The following is a 17,170-nucleotide window of genomic DNA, read 5'->3' as shown; positions in this document are numbered from 1 at the left end:
AATCGATAATAGTGAGAAATAATGGGAGAAATATAACTTTGATTTGAATACATAGCGAAGTTCCAGTATCTAGGAATATCAGTAAAAAAATCTAGGAATATCATTTTGAACCGCATCCAGGAAACATTAGATGCAAAACTAATCCCACAACAAGCAGGCTTCAGACCAGGTAAATCATGCACAGGCCAAGTGCTGAACCTAACAGAGTACATAGAGGAGGGATTTGAGAAGAAGGAGATAGTGTGAGTGGCCTTGATAGACCTCACAGCGGCCTATGATACGATAAACCACAGAACCTTGCTAAGATCTATAACAGTGTGTTTGACCATGACCTGGTAAATATCATTTAGATCACTGTTATGTAATAGACGCTTCTACGTTGTGCTAAATGGAAAGAAGAGCAGATGGAGAACCCAAAAAATGGCCTACCTCAAGGAAGCGTTCTGGCGCCGTCCCTATTTAACATCTACACCAACGACCAACCAATGCACCTCAGACTGAGCGTTTTGTTTACGCTGACGACCTTGGTATCGCCGTAAAGGGGAAAACAATCACACAAGTAGAGTCCACAATGGAAGAGACTTTAAACATGATGTCAACTTACTACAACCAAAACTCATTAAAGCCAAACCCTACTAAAACCCAAGTATGTGCATTCCATCTCAACAACCATCTGGCGCATGTAAAACTGAATGTTTCTTGGGAGGGACAACGTTTGGAACATACTGATCGGCCCAAATATCTTGGGAGGGATACTAGACCGGTCACTAACGTATAAATTCCACTGTCAGAGCACAAGACAAAAGGTTGCTACGAGAAACAACCTTCTCCGGAAACTTGTAGGGAGCAAGTGGGGTGCAAACCCCCAGGTGTTAAATTCAACAGCTGAGGCCTTATGTTTCTCAACAGAGGAATATGCTTGTACCGTCAGGGGTAGATCTAGACACGCCCAACAAGTCACCACGGCGTTAAATGAAACATGTAGAATAATTACCGGTTGTATGAAGCCTATCCCTCTACCCCTACTGTACCGAGCAGCTGGATTCGCATCACCAGAAGACCGTAGATGCGCCTCACAATATGTGGAGAAGTTCAGGCAAACTTTCGATGAAAGGCACCAATTATACGGGTTTGACGAACCGCCAGGAATCAGCCGACTTAAATCAAGGAAAAGGTTTATGAGAAATGCCAGCGTCGAACCACTCGAACTGTTCCCCCTACATCCAGAACGACCTAATGGAATAAACCTGGACTGGAGAACCTGGCGGACATTCAACCGCATACGCACAGGTGTTACCCCTGTAAAACAGAACCACATTAAATGGGGCATCAAGACAGATAACGGCGCACTTTGTGAATGTGGGGAAATACAGAACGTGGAGCACCTGAGAGTATGCAGACTTTGCTTATCACAGTGCATCCTCGATAATTTATGGCTCGCAAATACAAAGGGTGTAGACGTAGCCCGATATTGGTCAGAAAAACTGTAGTCGGATCCAGACACAAAAAAGTAAAGTAAGTAAGCAACAAAATAGTGCAAATGAAGAAAGAGAAATAGATAAAAGGCTAATGAAGTGTAGCACAAAAGTGGGATCATTAGTAAACCCTCTATTGAAAGCAAATGAATTTGTCTAGTGTAGTCAGAAGCATAGATCATTAACCAGAGGGAGGAAAGAAATATGGAAACTTGAGAGGAAAATACTACGAAAAATCTCTGAGTTATAAAGATGGTGGAGAAATAATGTAGAGGAGTAATAAACCACGAGTTAATTAAGATACATGATCGACCCAAAATAAGACGTCTACAGATGCTAACGAAAAGAAATACCATAAGAATATTTCAGTCGACAGAACAGAACACAAAAGACTGGTCTCCAACCCAACTTGCACTAAAGAAATATCATTCTTTCAGTACCCTGTCCGATTTATCGAACGTTGGTGTGATCATTTTGGCAATAATAACTTTGTTTACGGTTGCTCTAAATATATTAGCGGTGGTATATGTATACCACTCCCGGAGATTTCGGAGCTAGGATGTTCTTCTTCAGTCTGGGCCTCTTCTTCCGGCGATCTTGCCCTGTATTATGAGGTGTACAAGTCATACCTCTCTGGATCTCTCATCACACTGCCGAAATATTAGCAACTTTCGAATTTTTATTGTTTTCATTATTTCTGTGCTTTTTTCATTAGATATAAAACTATTTTTTCATTTCTTATTCGACCAACCCATCTTATCCACAATATTCGTCGATAGATCCACATCTCAAAGGCTTCCAATTTTTCATTAGTGTCTCTGTAAGGGTCCAACTCTCCATGCCACCCAACAATGTGGAGAATATGTAGTAGCGTATTAATCTGTTTCTAAGGTTTAACGTAATAGACATCTGTAGACGCATCTGTAAAAATATTAGTACATTTGGACGTTGAGAGGTGACTCAAATTTTTTTGCAGAAATTGCTTGAAAATAAATCAAGCAATAATATTTGAGTTATCCTCCCTCTCAAAAAGGTCCGGAACATTGTTTAAATAATCAAAATGTCAAAAAATTAAGGAAAAATTCGATTTTTTTCTTGGTTTTTTGATTATAACTTTAAAAGTATTCATTTTCGAGAAAAGTTGTACTAACATAAAAGTTGCATAATTAAATTTCCTACGATATAGAATTAGTTAAAAATTTAAAAAATAGCCACCCTTGTTGCAAAATAGCAATAATTGTGAAAAAAACATACAAAAACAGGTATTCTCATTTTACGTTTTTCAACCATTTATGCTACACTTAGGACCTTCATATTTCATCCTGAAAAACTTTATGATACAGTAAAATAATACTATAAACTTCATTAAGATCGGTTCAATAGATTTTGCAAAATAAATTTTGAAATCCAGCTTTCGTAAAAAAAATTCATTTTTTCAAAATGTTACAGGACTGAAAATAAAGCAGATAGCAAGTTGAAAATTTGTTTGCATATAGAAGGGTACTGTACCTTTTATTTGCAATTTTGTAAAATTAAAATCGATTAACACCACGGCGTCAGGAATTTTTTTAAATAAACATTAATTATTGGTGCTACGCGCAGGACAGAGGATAGTTTTCTCTGATTGGGCATTCCAATTACCTTTGATAATGATTGATACATTTTAATTTTTATTACATTTCGATATAAATAAATAAATTTGTTTATTGCAAAATAAAAACACATACTCTATCCTTTGAAATAACACTTTTATTAGCAAAAACTTTCTTTGTTCATATATTTTAACTTAAATAATAAAAGTTTATTATTTTTAAACATATGCAATTGTTTAAACAATATTTCACAAACAATAATGAAATTAGTTTGATTTTTGTGGAATTAAAATATTAAAATACAACAAAATATAGAGTAAGAAAATAATATATTAGATAAAGATTGGAAGAAATTTTGGTGGAAATCAACTTGTGTGAATCGAACACGGCTGTCCTGCGCGTAGCACCAAAAATTATTGTTTATTTCAAAAATTTTGAAAATTGCAAATGAAAGGTACAGTACACTTCTATAAGCAAAAAAATTTTAACTTGCTATCTGCTTTATTTTTAGTCCTGTAACATTTTGAAAAAATGAATTTTTTTTGCGAAAGCTGGATTGCAAAATTTATTTTGCAAAATCTGTTGAACCGATCTTAATGAAATTCACAGTATTGTTTTACTGTATCATAAAGTTTTTCTGGGTGAAACATGAAGGTCCTAAGTGTAGCATAAATGGTATAAAAACGTAAAATGCGAATACTTGTTTTTGTATGGTTTTTTCGCAATTATTGCTATTTTGCAACTAGCGTGACTATTTTTTAAATATTTAACCTATTCTATATTGTAGGAAATTTAATGGCGCAACTGTTATGTCAGTACAACTTTTCTCGGAAATTAATACTTTTAAAGTTATAATCAAAAAACCAAGAGAAAAATCTAATTGTTCCTTCAATTTTTGACATTTTGATTATTTAAACAATGTTCCGGAGCTTTTTGAGAGGGAGGATAACTCAAATATTATTATTTGATTTATTTTCAAGCAATTTCTGCAAAAAAATTTGAGTCACCTCTCAACGTCCATCTCAAAACAGATGCGCCCTAGACTATAATATCTCTAATAAAATACAACACGAGAAATTCATGAAAAACACGATATAGCCAGATATAGCCATGAAGAGAATGATACAACTTTGTTTAGAAATTTATTTCATGTTGTGATATAAATCGTGTTAATACAATTAACACAATTGGCAGTCCGAGATAAAACTGTAGTGATATATGATCGGTTTAAAAAAAAAGAAATCGGTATTTTATGATTTTTTTCTGTTATCAAAACAAAATTTTAATAACTATATCGGTATGTTTAATGTGATGTGTGTTGAAAATAGATGAATATGTTTATACTACTCGCTTTTAGATTTTTAAGAGAAAATTTCTAAATAATCAATATTTACTGCACCTTTTTTATTTTTTGGTGCCCTCCTACTAAGAGAATTTATTTTACAAATTAAACATTGCAGATTCTGGCTGGATAAACAGAGCTTGGACAAGTATTGCGTCTGCGTGTGGGCAAAGTAAAGTCTATTTATTTATTTGAATAAGAAGGCTCTTTCTGTTCTTACAGTATATTTTAAGAATAGTAGATCTTCTGTTTTAAACATCAAACTGCATTGGCGTAGATACCGGGATCTTTCTAAAATAGTTGTCTACAAAATGTTTCCAGATAATAACTGTTTACTTTCTTACATTTTTAAGCCTTTAGAAATATTCACTCAGATTTTTAAAAGTGTAGAACACTTTCTGCTTCTGCCTTTTTATTTTTTTAAGATCTTTCGATCTGTAACTATCAATTCTCTTAAAAATCGCAATATCTCTTCCTTGCGTACAATTTGCGCAATTCTAAACATACTTTGGTGTACTAAACGCATCGTACAGTGAAGATGTATGTTACATAAGAGAGGTGGGTCGATCTCCAAAAAGATATCTAAATGATGTGAGAGAAAAGGAGGAAACACAATGACACGAGGTAGCAAGAGACATTAAAATGGAATCGCCAAGGGGAGGCTTATGTCCAGGAGCGGACATTCATGGACCGTTAAAATAAGAAGAAAAAATATACTTTTGGTTTGCGTAGTGTTTTCTAATGCTAACATGCCCCAATGGACGGGAATCCATAGTTATGAAATGTGTTGAAATGCTGTTTAAAATAACCTTATAATCCTGAATCTCTATATATCCCCTGACAAGAAAATGAACGATGGACGCCAACGCAGAAGTGCACAGCACTGTCTACTCACATGTATCGGTTGTTCCAAATGTCTACATACTGAGATACGTATATCTACTAGGTTGTTCAATAAGTTTTGCGGTTAATAACAGAGGACGTTTCTACTAGCCTAATTTTATTTTATGTTGGTACACTCTTCATATGAACATGTATGAAACTTCATTTCAATTTGTCGGGACGCCTGCAGTTGATCAACTGTCATCAATACGCCTAACTTCACGCGTAACTTTGATATGAGAATTATAAAAAAAATATGCATTGAAATCCAGATCCCGTAATGTTTTGAGCATTATAAAGTGAGTACAAAGACATACATAATTCTTTTTTGTAATTACACCTTCAATTTACAGTGCACTTCTCGTAGACTCTACTCATAAGGTAGAGTCGTGTTGATGAACTGCAGGGCGCCCCAATTTGTCATATTTTAAAATGTTTTTATATACTTGGCTTGATCTTTTGTATATCACTTTATCCGCAAATTTTGTAATCCATTTTAAAAATAGTTCTATGCCATCTAGGCACCTGAAATTTTCAGAATAGCTCAGAACTAGCTAACAATGCAATATTTACCTGCTATTGAGTGGATAAATCGTTTTTTTTTAATTTCAAACTATTTTAAAAATGTGACTAATGCAATGACATTTAAATTCCATTTTAAAGTACGTTAATAGATTGATAGGTGGTGGCTCAGTGGTAGAGCATTAGACTGCAGATCGAGAGATCCCCAGTTTGAACCCGGCTGTACGTATCTTTTTTTAAAACTTTAAAAGGGTAAACCCTGTAGTTGGCTGTATACCTTTGTTAAGACAACGTAGAATGAAGTAAACACTTCTGTTGTATGTAGGTATATAATTTATTAAAAAATTCTTAAAATTTATCCACAAGGGAGTGGAAGTACAACAAAACGTTTTCGGTCAAACTGACCATCCTCAGTGTAAACGTCCAGTGTACAAGTAATTGAAACTAGCCACTTGAATAGGTGTAAAACCTCAAAATAACATTATTGCTACATTATGAGCTGTGTAGTAATCGACAATAAGTCGATGTCTTAAGATTAAAAATATATCACATGTGATATATTTTGTGGTAGATTTGTGTGTAGATTTTGTGGTAGATTACCAAGATGCTGAATCTAAACAAGAGGCTAAAGAGTGGTTTGAATATGGTTCTTCGTCTCGGAAACGAGTTGGTGTCCAGACATCGACCACGGAGGTGTTAGCATCAGTTTTTTGGGATGCAAGAGGAATTTCGTTGCGAGAGTGTACTACTTGCAAAGACCATGGGAAGGATGCGAATAAGTCACAACTAAATAAAGACACGCGGATCAACTGAGAACATGGCATACGAGTTGTAGCTGTCATTAACTGTAGGTTGTTTATTTAACATGACATACACCTCCAAATAAACACACTTGGGCAAATATGCAAACTAAAAATACACCTACACACATACTCATCTACACCATGCTCAATCAGCAAATCACCAGACAGCCACACCACAAGTGACTCAACATAACGTGAGCATTGTTCAACAACTACTGCAGTCGTAGGAAAGGGAATCGTAGCATAGGAGGAAAAGTGCATAAACAATAATCCAGAGAGCTGGCAAACTCTGAAGGTATATAGTAATGGCACAAAATAGGTGCACTGTCGTCCCTGAAAGCATTTAGTCCCAAATTGTAGAAATAAAATAGAAACGAAAGAAACGAAATGTGTAGAGAGAACAAGTAGAGGGGCGACTCCGATGATTATATCTGCCTATTTGTCCCAAATAGGTCTCAATGACTCCAATCGGGGTCGTAAAGGCGAATATTCAGCACAGTAAGGTAGCTTTGTCAAAACTTACTGTTAACAAAATAACATACCATCGGATGTTTGTGTTTAGCTTATATATAGCAAGTCTGTCGAAGTTCCGAGAACTTGATAATAGGTAATGGAAGATGTACAATGCATCAAGCGGTTGTAGTGCGACTGGTCTATAACAGACGGCTTCTAGAGAAGAAAGCAAAATAGAAGAATAAGAATACCTTACACCAACAGAAGAGCAGATTGAAGATATACAGAGGGATGACAAAATCCTTTTCTTCTTATATACGAAGATGTCTACTTGACACTGGCACCATCTGGTTGTGAGACCTTTATACCTAGTTTTTCAAACTTCCAAGACGAGTTCTTGATCAAAGCCAAAGATTTTCTTATGGGGAGTTTAAGGATTTAAAGGTTCAATACTTGTTTTCACGTTCAGTGATCTTATATGTAGATTTCTTGCTCCAAATGATTAATTCATTTTACCTATCGTGTAGATATGTCTTTTGAGTTGAAATTGTGATTTACAACGTAATAATCAAAGAAAGGAATAAACAGCGTCTAGAGAAGATGGCATAAAACAAAGACAAGGAAAAATAAGAGTAGAATTTACATAATCAAACTCCATTTGATGTAGGAGCAAACTACGCTTAAAAATAAAAGCTCATATTGAAAAAACATTAGTACGAAGTATTTTGATAATATATGATGAGAAAATTGTATCGTAAACAAAATAAATAGAATACTTACTAAAAGAGATAGATACTACTGTTAGATACTTGCAACAGAGATGGAGGGTCTCCAAAGCTGTTATCGAGTAATCTAATTAGACAGAAAAATAAACAAGGGAATACGTCAGGACATTGCTAAATAGAACACCTGTAGCGCCAAACGGACAAAGACAATAACATAATAGAGTTCCAAATATATTTGGAAGAAGTTTAGTGAGAGAAGATAGTGAAAACTATGTCTTCTTTAAAAAATATTCAAGCACAACAATTACACTGGTCAACAAAAAATTGTTTTTTGAGTTTGTTATTTAGTATTTTCTGTTTGTATACATCGAAAATTGGGTAGAAACTCAATAAATAAAGTTTGCTTTTGTACCTTTGGATAATGAAAAATAGATATACGGTGTTTTGGCAGATCTTTTGAGGATCCGTTGTATTTAAGATGCCAGAGAGGGGTGAGGGGGGACTGTAGGTGTGAAGATGGTGTGAAGCGAGAAGTGGCACATTGATATAGTAGTGTACGCGTAAGCATTGCAGTGAAATAACGTATTTTATGTGTCGCAAGGCCTAAAAATGTCTTCCAAAAAGTGTAAAAATGACGTGGACTGTTTTTGTTATATTTGTGGCCATTCATTAAAGTGGGAGCCAAAAAATTTCTGGCTCATTCTGTAATGCTCAAAGAAAATTACCAGAGCGGTAAAATGATGCTTCAAGTTTTAAAATATGAATAGTACGTCTGGCCAGTGATAGGGGATTTCAACATGGTTGGTTTTCTGGTGCGAATGCAAGGTGGATATACCAAATATCCATATTACCTTTGCTTATGGGATAGTAGAGCCGATGTACTTTACTACCAGCAGCACTCATGGTCTCATTAAAGCGAGTTTCAAATGTGCAGCCCCATCATGCTTTAATGACCCATTGCATGTGAAATTAAGTCTCATGAAGTAGTTCGTAAAGTCTCTTCGTCAAGATTCTGATGCCTTTCAATTTTTAAATCAATTTTTCCGAAACTATCCGAGGCTGACAATTACAAAGAGCGTATTTCTAAAATGCTTGACAGCTTCCAAGTCATGGGTTGGACAGGATGCTACATATTCACTTGTATCAGTTCAAAGACAACTTGGATGCATATTCAGAAAAGCAGGGGGAATGCCTTTACCAAGATGTAATGAACTTCGATCAACGGTATCAAAGAAAATATACTGAGAACATGATGGTAACTACGTTTGGGGGCTCCTATGACAGTCCTTGTTTACACAATAGAAATACCAAAACTGTTCATGTTTTAAAGTTTTATTTGTATTGTTTTTTGTATTTATGGGTTTTATATGCCATCTGTTATAGTTATAATTAAAGTTAATAAAAATATATAATTTAAAATTTGTTTACTTTTAAAAATAGTCTAAATTAAAAAATAGAGCTTTTTCAAAAAATTTTAAATTTCGTTCTGGTAAGTACAAAAGCAAACTTTATTAGATAAAAATATTTTTTCTTTCTTTAGTTAGGCATGAGTAATCAAAATCAGAGGTCCAGAACTCAGACTCAAAATTCATGTTGACCAGTGTTATTAATGTGAAAAAAACTGTTTCTAATTGTAAAGATAGGGCTTATAAAAAAGGTTTATTACAAAAAAAAATTACAAAAAAACTGAAAAACAAAAATCAAGAGTTAGATAGTAAGACAACCATCTCCTGAAAATATTATTCATACAAAAATATCCCCTTCCGGGACGCCTATGCGTAAAATGTCCTACAGGTATCTCTCGCTCTCTAGAAGCTCATCAGCACCTGCTTATTTTCATCATATTGTATTTTGAACCTTTCACAATTTAAAAAGAGAACCACAAGCACAACAGCACAAGATCAAAACTTTAAAAATAAATTTACATAAGCGTCGACATTCTAAAAATACTTTTGGCTTCTAAAACTGTCGTTAAGAAAGTGTAATCTATTCACTCCATACTGTGAATAAACCGATAAATTATGGAGTTTGAAGTCTAAACATAGACACTTTCTGTGCTTGTAACTTGTGGTCCCTTTTCATATATTTGTTTTTTTTTTTGTGTTTTTTGTTTTATTTTTATTGTGTTTTATTTTTTATTTGTTTTATTTAATAAAATAAAATACAAACGATATACTTTATACAATAAAATTCAAGGGGTAGAGGGCATCATTTCGGGGAGGGGGCGTATAGATAGAGGGCATATTTTGGGGGCGGCGCATTTACTCGTCTTCGTCTTCATCAGCTCCAATGCAACCAGGACAAACTGGTTTGCCTTCCACTGCGTAAAACGACTTCCCTTGTACTGGCAACTTGCAGTCCTGTTAATTCACAAAGTAAATTTATTTATCACATAAACAAGTAAGTGTTTATTTAGGTAAAATTGTTCATATACTAACCCTGCATACGAAGCAATCAGGGTGCCATTGGGCGTTAAGCGCTGAAATATAATTTTCCATGATGGCACGGTTGCAACCTCCGCATTTTGGGGCGAACATGTCAAAGTAGTCGTCACGACAGTATGGCTTTCCTTCACGTTCATGGAATCCTTCTTCTCCAAACTGTTTACCACACTGGGCGCAAAAGAAGTGGTCCATGTGCCATGTCTTCTCCAAAGCTGTTACGCATTTCTAAACAAAACAAAATAAAATTAAAGAGATATGTATGTAGTTATATAAGAATATTGTTTGGTGAATGCCATCAGAGTCCATAGAAATATTTACTGGAATAATTACTAAATGATGTTATAAAGCCTTATACCATACAATTAACAATTATTCCAAATTGTTTTTCACTTTTTCACAAAATTTGTATTTTATCACTCTATAATAAACACTGATGACATTCCCAAATAGCACTAAAACACTGTAATATCTAATTCTTCATGATGAATCAACAGGTGGTGGTTTTAACGTACGTCTAAGATAGGTCCGTTGCAGTAGGCACATCTTGGGCTGAAGAGATTGTGATAGTCTGGTTCACAATAGGGCTTTCCTTCTCTTTCGAAGAAGTTCCTGGTACCCAATTCCTGGCTGCAATGGGCGCAGGTGAAGTGTTCTGGATGCCAGGTCTTGCCCAAAGCGGTGATAACTTGACCTACGATAGGTTTGTCACAGGCGCTGCAGCATCCCTTTTGGCTGGTGTTGACTCCTTGGCGGCTCATGTCTGCTTGGAGGTTTCCTAGCATAGAATCCAAATTCTGCTTGGGTGGAGGAGGGGCACTCTGCGTTTGAGTGGCCTTTATGGGGCGGGCGTATTGCGAATCGGAAACTGTGTGATGCTGAGGCCCTTGATTCACCTGTAAAATAAAAAAGAATTAGCGTGAAAAATCGAGCGAAAATTTCGCAACTAACCGCCGCTCCAGCAGTTGAATAATAAACTGATGGCTTGCAGGCTATTTTATTTCTTAACGAAATTTAGTAAGTCCCACGTCTGCTCCCCACCGCCTCACTAACCTGGATGTGCGCCTGGACATTTTTTGTGCAGGGTCAGAGAATCGTTTACGTTTCTATCGTGCATCCTTTTTGTTTTTACGAGATCAAACGGCGAGAGAGAGGCGATGTATTTCGGTAAAATACAACGTGCAGTTATTTCGGGAACGTTTTAAGTTGGAATTATGTCACAAATTATAATAGAAGCGCGCTCCACAAGATCGTGGAAAATATTAGGATATGCCTTCGCTAACGCAAAAGAGAAATATGTACGGATTGTCTCTTAAAAATAATGCAAACAAAAATTAAAAATATTTTTCTTATATATAAATTGTGGATTTGGTTTAAAAAATGATCAAATACATTCATTAATAATTTCAGGTCAGTAATTTTGAAATAACTTTGAAAAACTTTAAATATTTTAACCTTTTTTGAAGTTTCAAATTTGTATCCATAATAATTGATGGATTCGACCGTTACTTGATGGAAATTCATTTTATCTAACAATAAAATACTAAAAACTATTGTTTTCAATACTTCCACAAAAATGTATTATTAATGTGATATTTTATATTAATATAATGTGATATTAATGTGATATTTTACTATGTGCCTGCCCTTTAAAGTCTCTAGGTATTGCTTCATCGAAAAATAACTTCAGTGCTTTCTCTTCAAAAAAGGCGTTTAGTAGAAGTCACTAGGATTTATATTTTCCGAAATAGGATTTTTCAAAGTTTGTCGCTCACAGCATCATGGCGTTTTCCCCATTATTTCGCAAACATTGTTCTGTAACTTTTTTCTACGCATTTCTAGGTACGTGTAATGGTACATTTAGTAGAAATAGAAGTCAATTACCTTTAAAATGGTCTATTGTACAAGGTTGTGCGACTATTTTTAAGCAAGTTATGCTTTTTCAAGGTTTTATACTTTTATGATTTTTGATATTTTTTATGATTATTGTTTAAATTTCTTATTATGACTTTTCTTCTTGTACATTTAGGTATATGCATTGTGCAATAAAAAAAGCTTATTTTCTTTACTTTAAAATGGTGTATTGCAAAGAATTCTAGGACTATTTTTAAACAAGATATCCGTAGGATATCCAAGGATATCCGTAATTAAAAAAAAATTAAAATTTTTTATTTTTTTCAATTAGAAGAAAATAGTTTTGCATATTATAACATAATTTTTAATTCCAAATAACTTTTCTTAATAACACTTTTCGATATTGTGAAATAAAAAGGTACTTCACTCTTGAGCGAAATTCATATTTTTAACATACCTCGTAACACAATTGATAAAATTTTATATCTGATGATTGCATCTCAGGTTTTAGATTATGCAGAGCATTTTATAAAGAATATTTTTTTTTCATAAAGTTAATAATAAAAAAGTTTCCATATGGTTCCAGCTTAGTGGGTCCTGCGGCATGTGTATATGTCACATTTTGAGAACGCATATCTTGTTTAAAAATAGTCCTAGAGTTTTTTACAATACACCATTTTAATGTAAAGAAAACAGGCTTTCTTTTTTATTGAACAATGTATATACCTAAATATACAATAAAAAAAGTTATAATGAGAAATTTAAAAATATGTGATCGAAAAATATATCAAAAATCATTAAAAGTATACAATTTTCAAAAACCGTATCGTATCTTGCTTAAAAATAGTCATACGGCCTTTTAGAATAATTTGAAGGGTAATTGACTTTTCTTCCTACTAAATGTACCATTGCATATACCTAAAGCTGCGTAGAAAAAAGTTACAGAACAATGTTTGCGAAGTAACAAGGAAAATGGGTCAAAATCGCTGTGAGTAGCTAAGTTTGAAAAATCATTTATTGAAAACTATAAATTATAGAGGCTTCTACCAAACACCATTTTAAAGAGGAAGGATGGAAGTTTCTTTTTGTGAAGCAATGCCTATACCTATATCCCCATGGGAAAAAGTTATGAGGCAAAAAACAAAATTGCTATCTTTCGTGTTGTTTTCTTGCTGTTCTTTTGAATATATTTTTGCAAAACAAAATATTTTTCACTTTGAAATGTGATATTCCAATATATATTTAATCTGGAACAATTTTCATGTAAACGTGTTTGTACCAAAAGTGCATAGAACTCTCCCTAATTCGCCCTTTGCCTAGGGACTAATTCACCCTTTTTTCAAAAACGCATCCCTTTAAATGGTAGCACTCTGCGGTTTTTTCATATTTAGAGGTCCATTGACTATATTAAACAATAAAACCCCGTTAACGTTGTAGTTCCTTTCTATAATACATAATCAAGAGCCTAATCATCCTGTATAATAAATTATAAAATCAAGACCTCGGAAGACCATATTCATCTACGCCACTGAAACCACTAATAATGATACATAGGAAGCAGAAAATAAATATTCAGAATTAATCTTAGTCATGGTTTCTAATATCGGTTTTAAAACTCGAAAATTTAAAGCGAAATATAAAAAACCTTACCTTAATATTCGACAAACTAGCCATTAGATCATCAAGTTCCCTAGTTGCGGATGAAGCTGCGGTATGAGTGACATGAGACGATATTAATTCCGTCTCGCCAGGATATCCAGTCTCCGTTTTAGTTTCTTTCACGGTTATCACTACTTTTTTAGGCCCAGTATAAATGACGTCTCTGAAAAGAAAAAAATATCAAGAACAATATCACTTCCAGATAAATTATCAATTATTTATACGTATACGTATTGTCACGACCAGACGTGGGGATGCGTATTGTCGCCAGTTCTTTTTAATACCTACTCGGAAGAGACCCTAAAGATCTCTTGAGGGTGAAAAAGCTGAAATAAAAGTAAACGGAGTTCACATTAACAACATTAGATATGTGGATAACACTGTCATCTTAGCCGAAAATATTGAAGATCTTCAGAGACTGCTGAACAGAATAGCGATGTATAGCCAAGAATACGGTCTAACAATGAACATCAAGAAGACAAAATTTATGAGAATATCTAAAACGCAAAGAAATAACGCTATAATATGGCTTGATTACACGTATCGAGTACAGTGGCGAGACAGCAAACTGTTACTAGGCCGAGACAGTGGTGATGGCGAGAGATGGTTTATACGTATTTTATAATTTTTGAATTTGGAGGCGAGTCAGTTCAGTTTCGATTCACAAAAACAAGGAGTAGTGTACTTATGGATCGTAAAGCTAACATTAAAAATATATCAAACGGCTTATACCTCTGCTTATACTACAAGAATTGACATATATTATGAGAAGGGGATAAGCGTCTTTGGACTATAGACAATGGATTTTAAGAAGACCAAATCTCGCTGCTCCCGATTTCTTCGATTCATTGATTTTTTTATTTCTTGTCTATATTTATGTCGAATTTAATTTATTTTATTTGACTTCTTGAGTTTTAAAACCAATAATATTTATTTCTTTTACAATCGATACATATGCTCCATCACGCTTTTGTTTATTTTTATACTCCAAGATTTGAAATTTCATAAGCACGGGTGTGACTTATCTATACAATTGAACTAAACTTTATTGTCCTATCTGAGTTCCATTTGTTAGCTATTTTTGAGAATCACAAATCACATTGATTAACACAAGTCGTCTCCTCGGATGAAGTAGTAATATGCACAGTTGCACAGCGAGTGTTGTTTACACATATCGAGTGGATTGGCGAGTATACGATTGAAGAGTGGGAGGTCGAAGACTCGGCCTAGTAAATAGAATAAGATCCGAGTGAATGTCTCGCCATATATGACTGGGTCGAGTGTTCGGCCAAGTACTCGTTAGTATGTTTATACCAAACGAGCACTCGGCCGAGAACACTGTCTCGTTGCAATACTCGTTACGTGTAATCAAGGTTTTTATGCAAGGAAAGAGACCGGTTAGAAAGCCAAGAAAGCGCTGGAAAGACACAGTAAACAGCGACGCACAAGCCTTTTAGGAGTCCGTGTATGGAGAAGAACAGCCACAGTCAAACAAGGGTGGAGGCAAAAAATAAAGGAGGCCTAGGCTCAATTTTGGCTGTAGTGCCGCAGAAGTAAAGAAGAAGAAAGAAATAACGATAATCTCCTCAAAAACGGAACCAATGTCGAACGAGTAGACCAATATGATCTCTTGACTCCCCTAAATAGAACACACCTAAATAGCATTAATCATAATTAATGCATTATAAACAATTTATGCCCCAATTTCACTTAAAAATGATTTTCTGATTTATCGAGAATTTTAGTGTGCAACTGACACTTGTTTGCACATGTGGTTCATATACCTGTAGACTATTACCAGATAATTTACTATGTACTTCAAATTTTGCAGAATGTATTTAGTATTTGTTCTAGTTTTTGCAGTCAAAATATTGTGAGTCATCATAAAAGCAGGATTATATATAACTTAAAAAATCGGTTAGACCAGTCAGAGACGCCAGTAAATGCCGGTGTGTTTTTTTATTTATGTATTGTACCACAATGTGAACTAGATTATGAAGCATCAATTTTAGAACACTGATACACTATAGTCTCAAACATAATTTTAAAAATCATAGTCTAATTAAAAAAATTATGAGTATTAAGAACTGGTGCTGGCTCCTCTGACCCTTAGAACTTCGTGGACAAGGTTCGGCAATCCTTTAATGTTATCCTATTAGATATCCCATTGGTGGACATTGTGCCATTCCTCTACCGTAGTGGTCGGCAAAGTGCGGATCCGGAGCCGCATGTGGCTCTTTGGCTCCTTAGGTGCGGCTCTGGCACACATATCCACGGAAAGCCCAACAATATTTTCATTTAAAAAACTTGGTAGGAAAAATATTACCTACGCACATCTTATTTTGATAAATTAGCTTTTATTAAACTTAAAAACTTTAACATTTGTCAAAAATCCTCTTGATGCTACGATAACCGAGTTGAAATTTTCTCCTTTTGAAATTGACATTAATAGATTTGAAATACAATTTCTGGATTTAAGAACAAGGTGGTATGGCGCTCTAAATTCGAACGTCTTTGTGTTGAATTGGAAATATTTTGAGAAGAAAAAAATGTTCACAACACAAATGGCCTGCTTTAAATGACCTGGAGAAGGAATATATGATAATTTTCAACGCTTGGAATAGTATTCCTGATTCTTATGATCAGCTGAAAAAGCTCACGTTTGCTGTTCTTTCCAGTTCTACATATCAACGTTAAAAAAAATGGATTTTGCGCAAAAAATTTTGTAAAAAATACAGTGTTTTAGGAAATAAAACCTTAAAAAAACGAAAGAAAATAGAAGTTGCTACCTGATTAGAAACGAAGATATCGCCAAAAAAATGATAAACCACGTTTTAATTTTTTGAGGGGTTATGGATGAGGCTAGGCGTTTAAAAATTTTTTTGGTCGAATACTTTTTGATGTAGAACATGTGTTTTTTTTTATTTTTGGAATATCGCTGGTAGCATTTTTCACTATCTTAACCGACTATATTATAAATTATAGACCCTTTAGTTTTATTTAGTGTAATCAAAGTTTGCTAAACAAGCAGATTTTGCTCCCAATTTTTTTTAAATTGTTATAATGTTCATATTTGGCTCTTTGGCCAATAAGTTTGCCGACCACTGCCTACCGCAACGGTCTTGAACTCTTCGAAGGATATAGGGGCTGATAGGTACTCTTGTTCTTACCCGTTTTTTGAGGTTGTTCCAAATGTGTTCAATTAGGTTAAGATTGGAACAGCGTGCCGGCCTGCACTGCAATTCATTATCAGCAACGTGTTGAGAAATCGCTTTTGAGCCGCTCCTGAAGCTCGTACGCATCTCTTTGAGGTGAGAAATGTTAGTGTGAGTGAACGTATCATTAGATGAGAAATGGCAGAAAGAAATTTGAGGGCTTCCCGTCCAGTTCGCGCCCCACAACATCGTAGAACTAGACTTGGT

At 34.5% G+C, this 17,170-nt stretch overlaps 1 protein-coding gene across 4 annotated transcripts in view; it reads right to left on the bottom strand.

The window, feature by feature from the left end:
• Positions 1–17,170, bottom strand: part of LOC126886435 (paxillin) — a 312,639-nt gene that overhangs the window by 12,287 nt on the left and 283,182 nt on the right. For 3 of the 4 annotated variants that reach the window (XM_050653373.1, XM_050653372.1, XM_050653375.1), the window contains 3 exons: positions 13,740–13,911; positions 10,751–11,131; positions 10,233–10,463 (listed from right to left, as the gene is read on the bottom strand). In XM_050653373.1, the coding sequence (XP_050509330.1) occupies positions 10,233–10,463; positions 10,751–11,131; positions 13,740–13,911 (784 nt within the window). Of the gene's footprint in view, positions 1–9,636; positions 10,155–10,232; positions 10,464–10,750; positions 11,132–13,739; positions 13,912–17,170 lie in introns of those variants that run through there. The other variant, XM_050653374.1, reaches the window with a different exon arrangement.

Source organism: Diabrotica virgifera, chromosome 6, assembly GCF_917563875.1.
Source record: "Diabrotica virgifera virgifera chromosome 6, PGI_DIABVI_V3a".
In the NCBI taxonomy this organism is placed as follows: Eukaryota; Metazoa; Arthropoda; class Insecta; order Coleoptera; family Chrysomelidae; genus Diabrotica; species Diabrotica virgifera.
The sequence above is the reverse complement of the archived record's forward strand: the minus strand, read 5'-3'. Positions and strand labels throughout refer to the sequence as shown.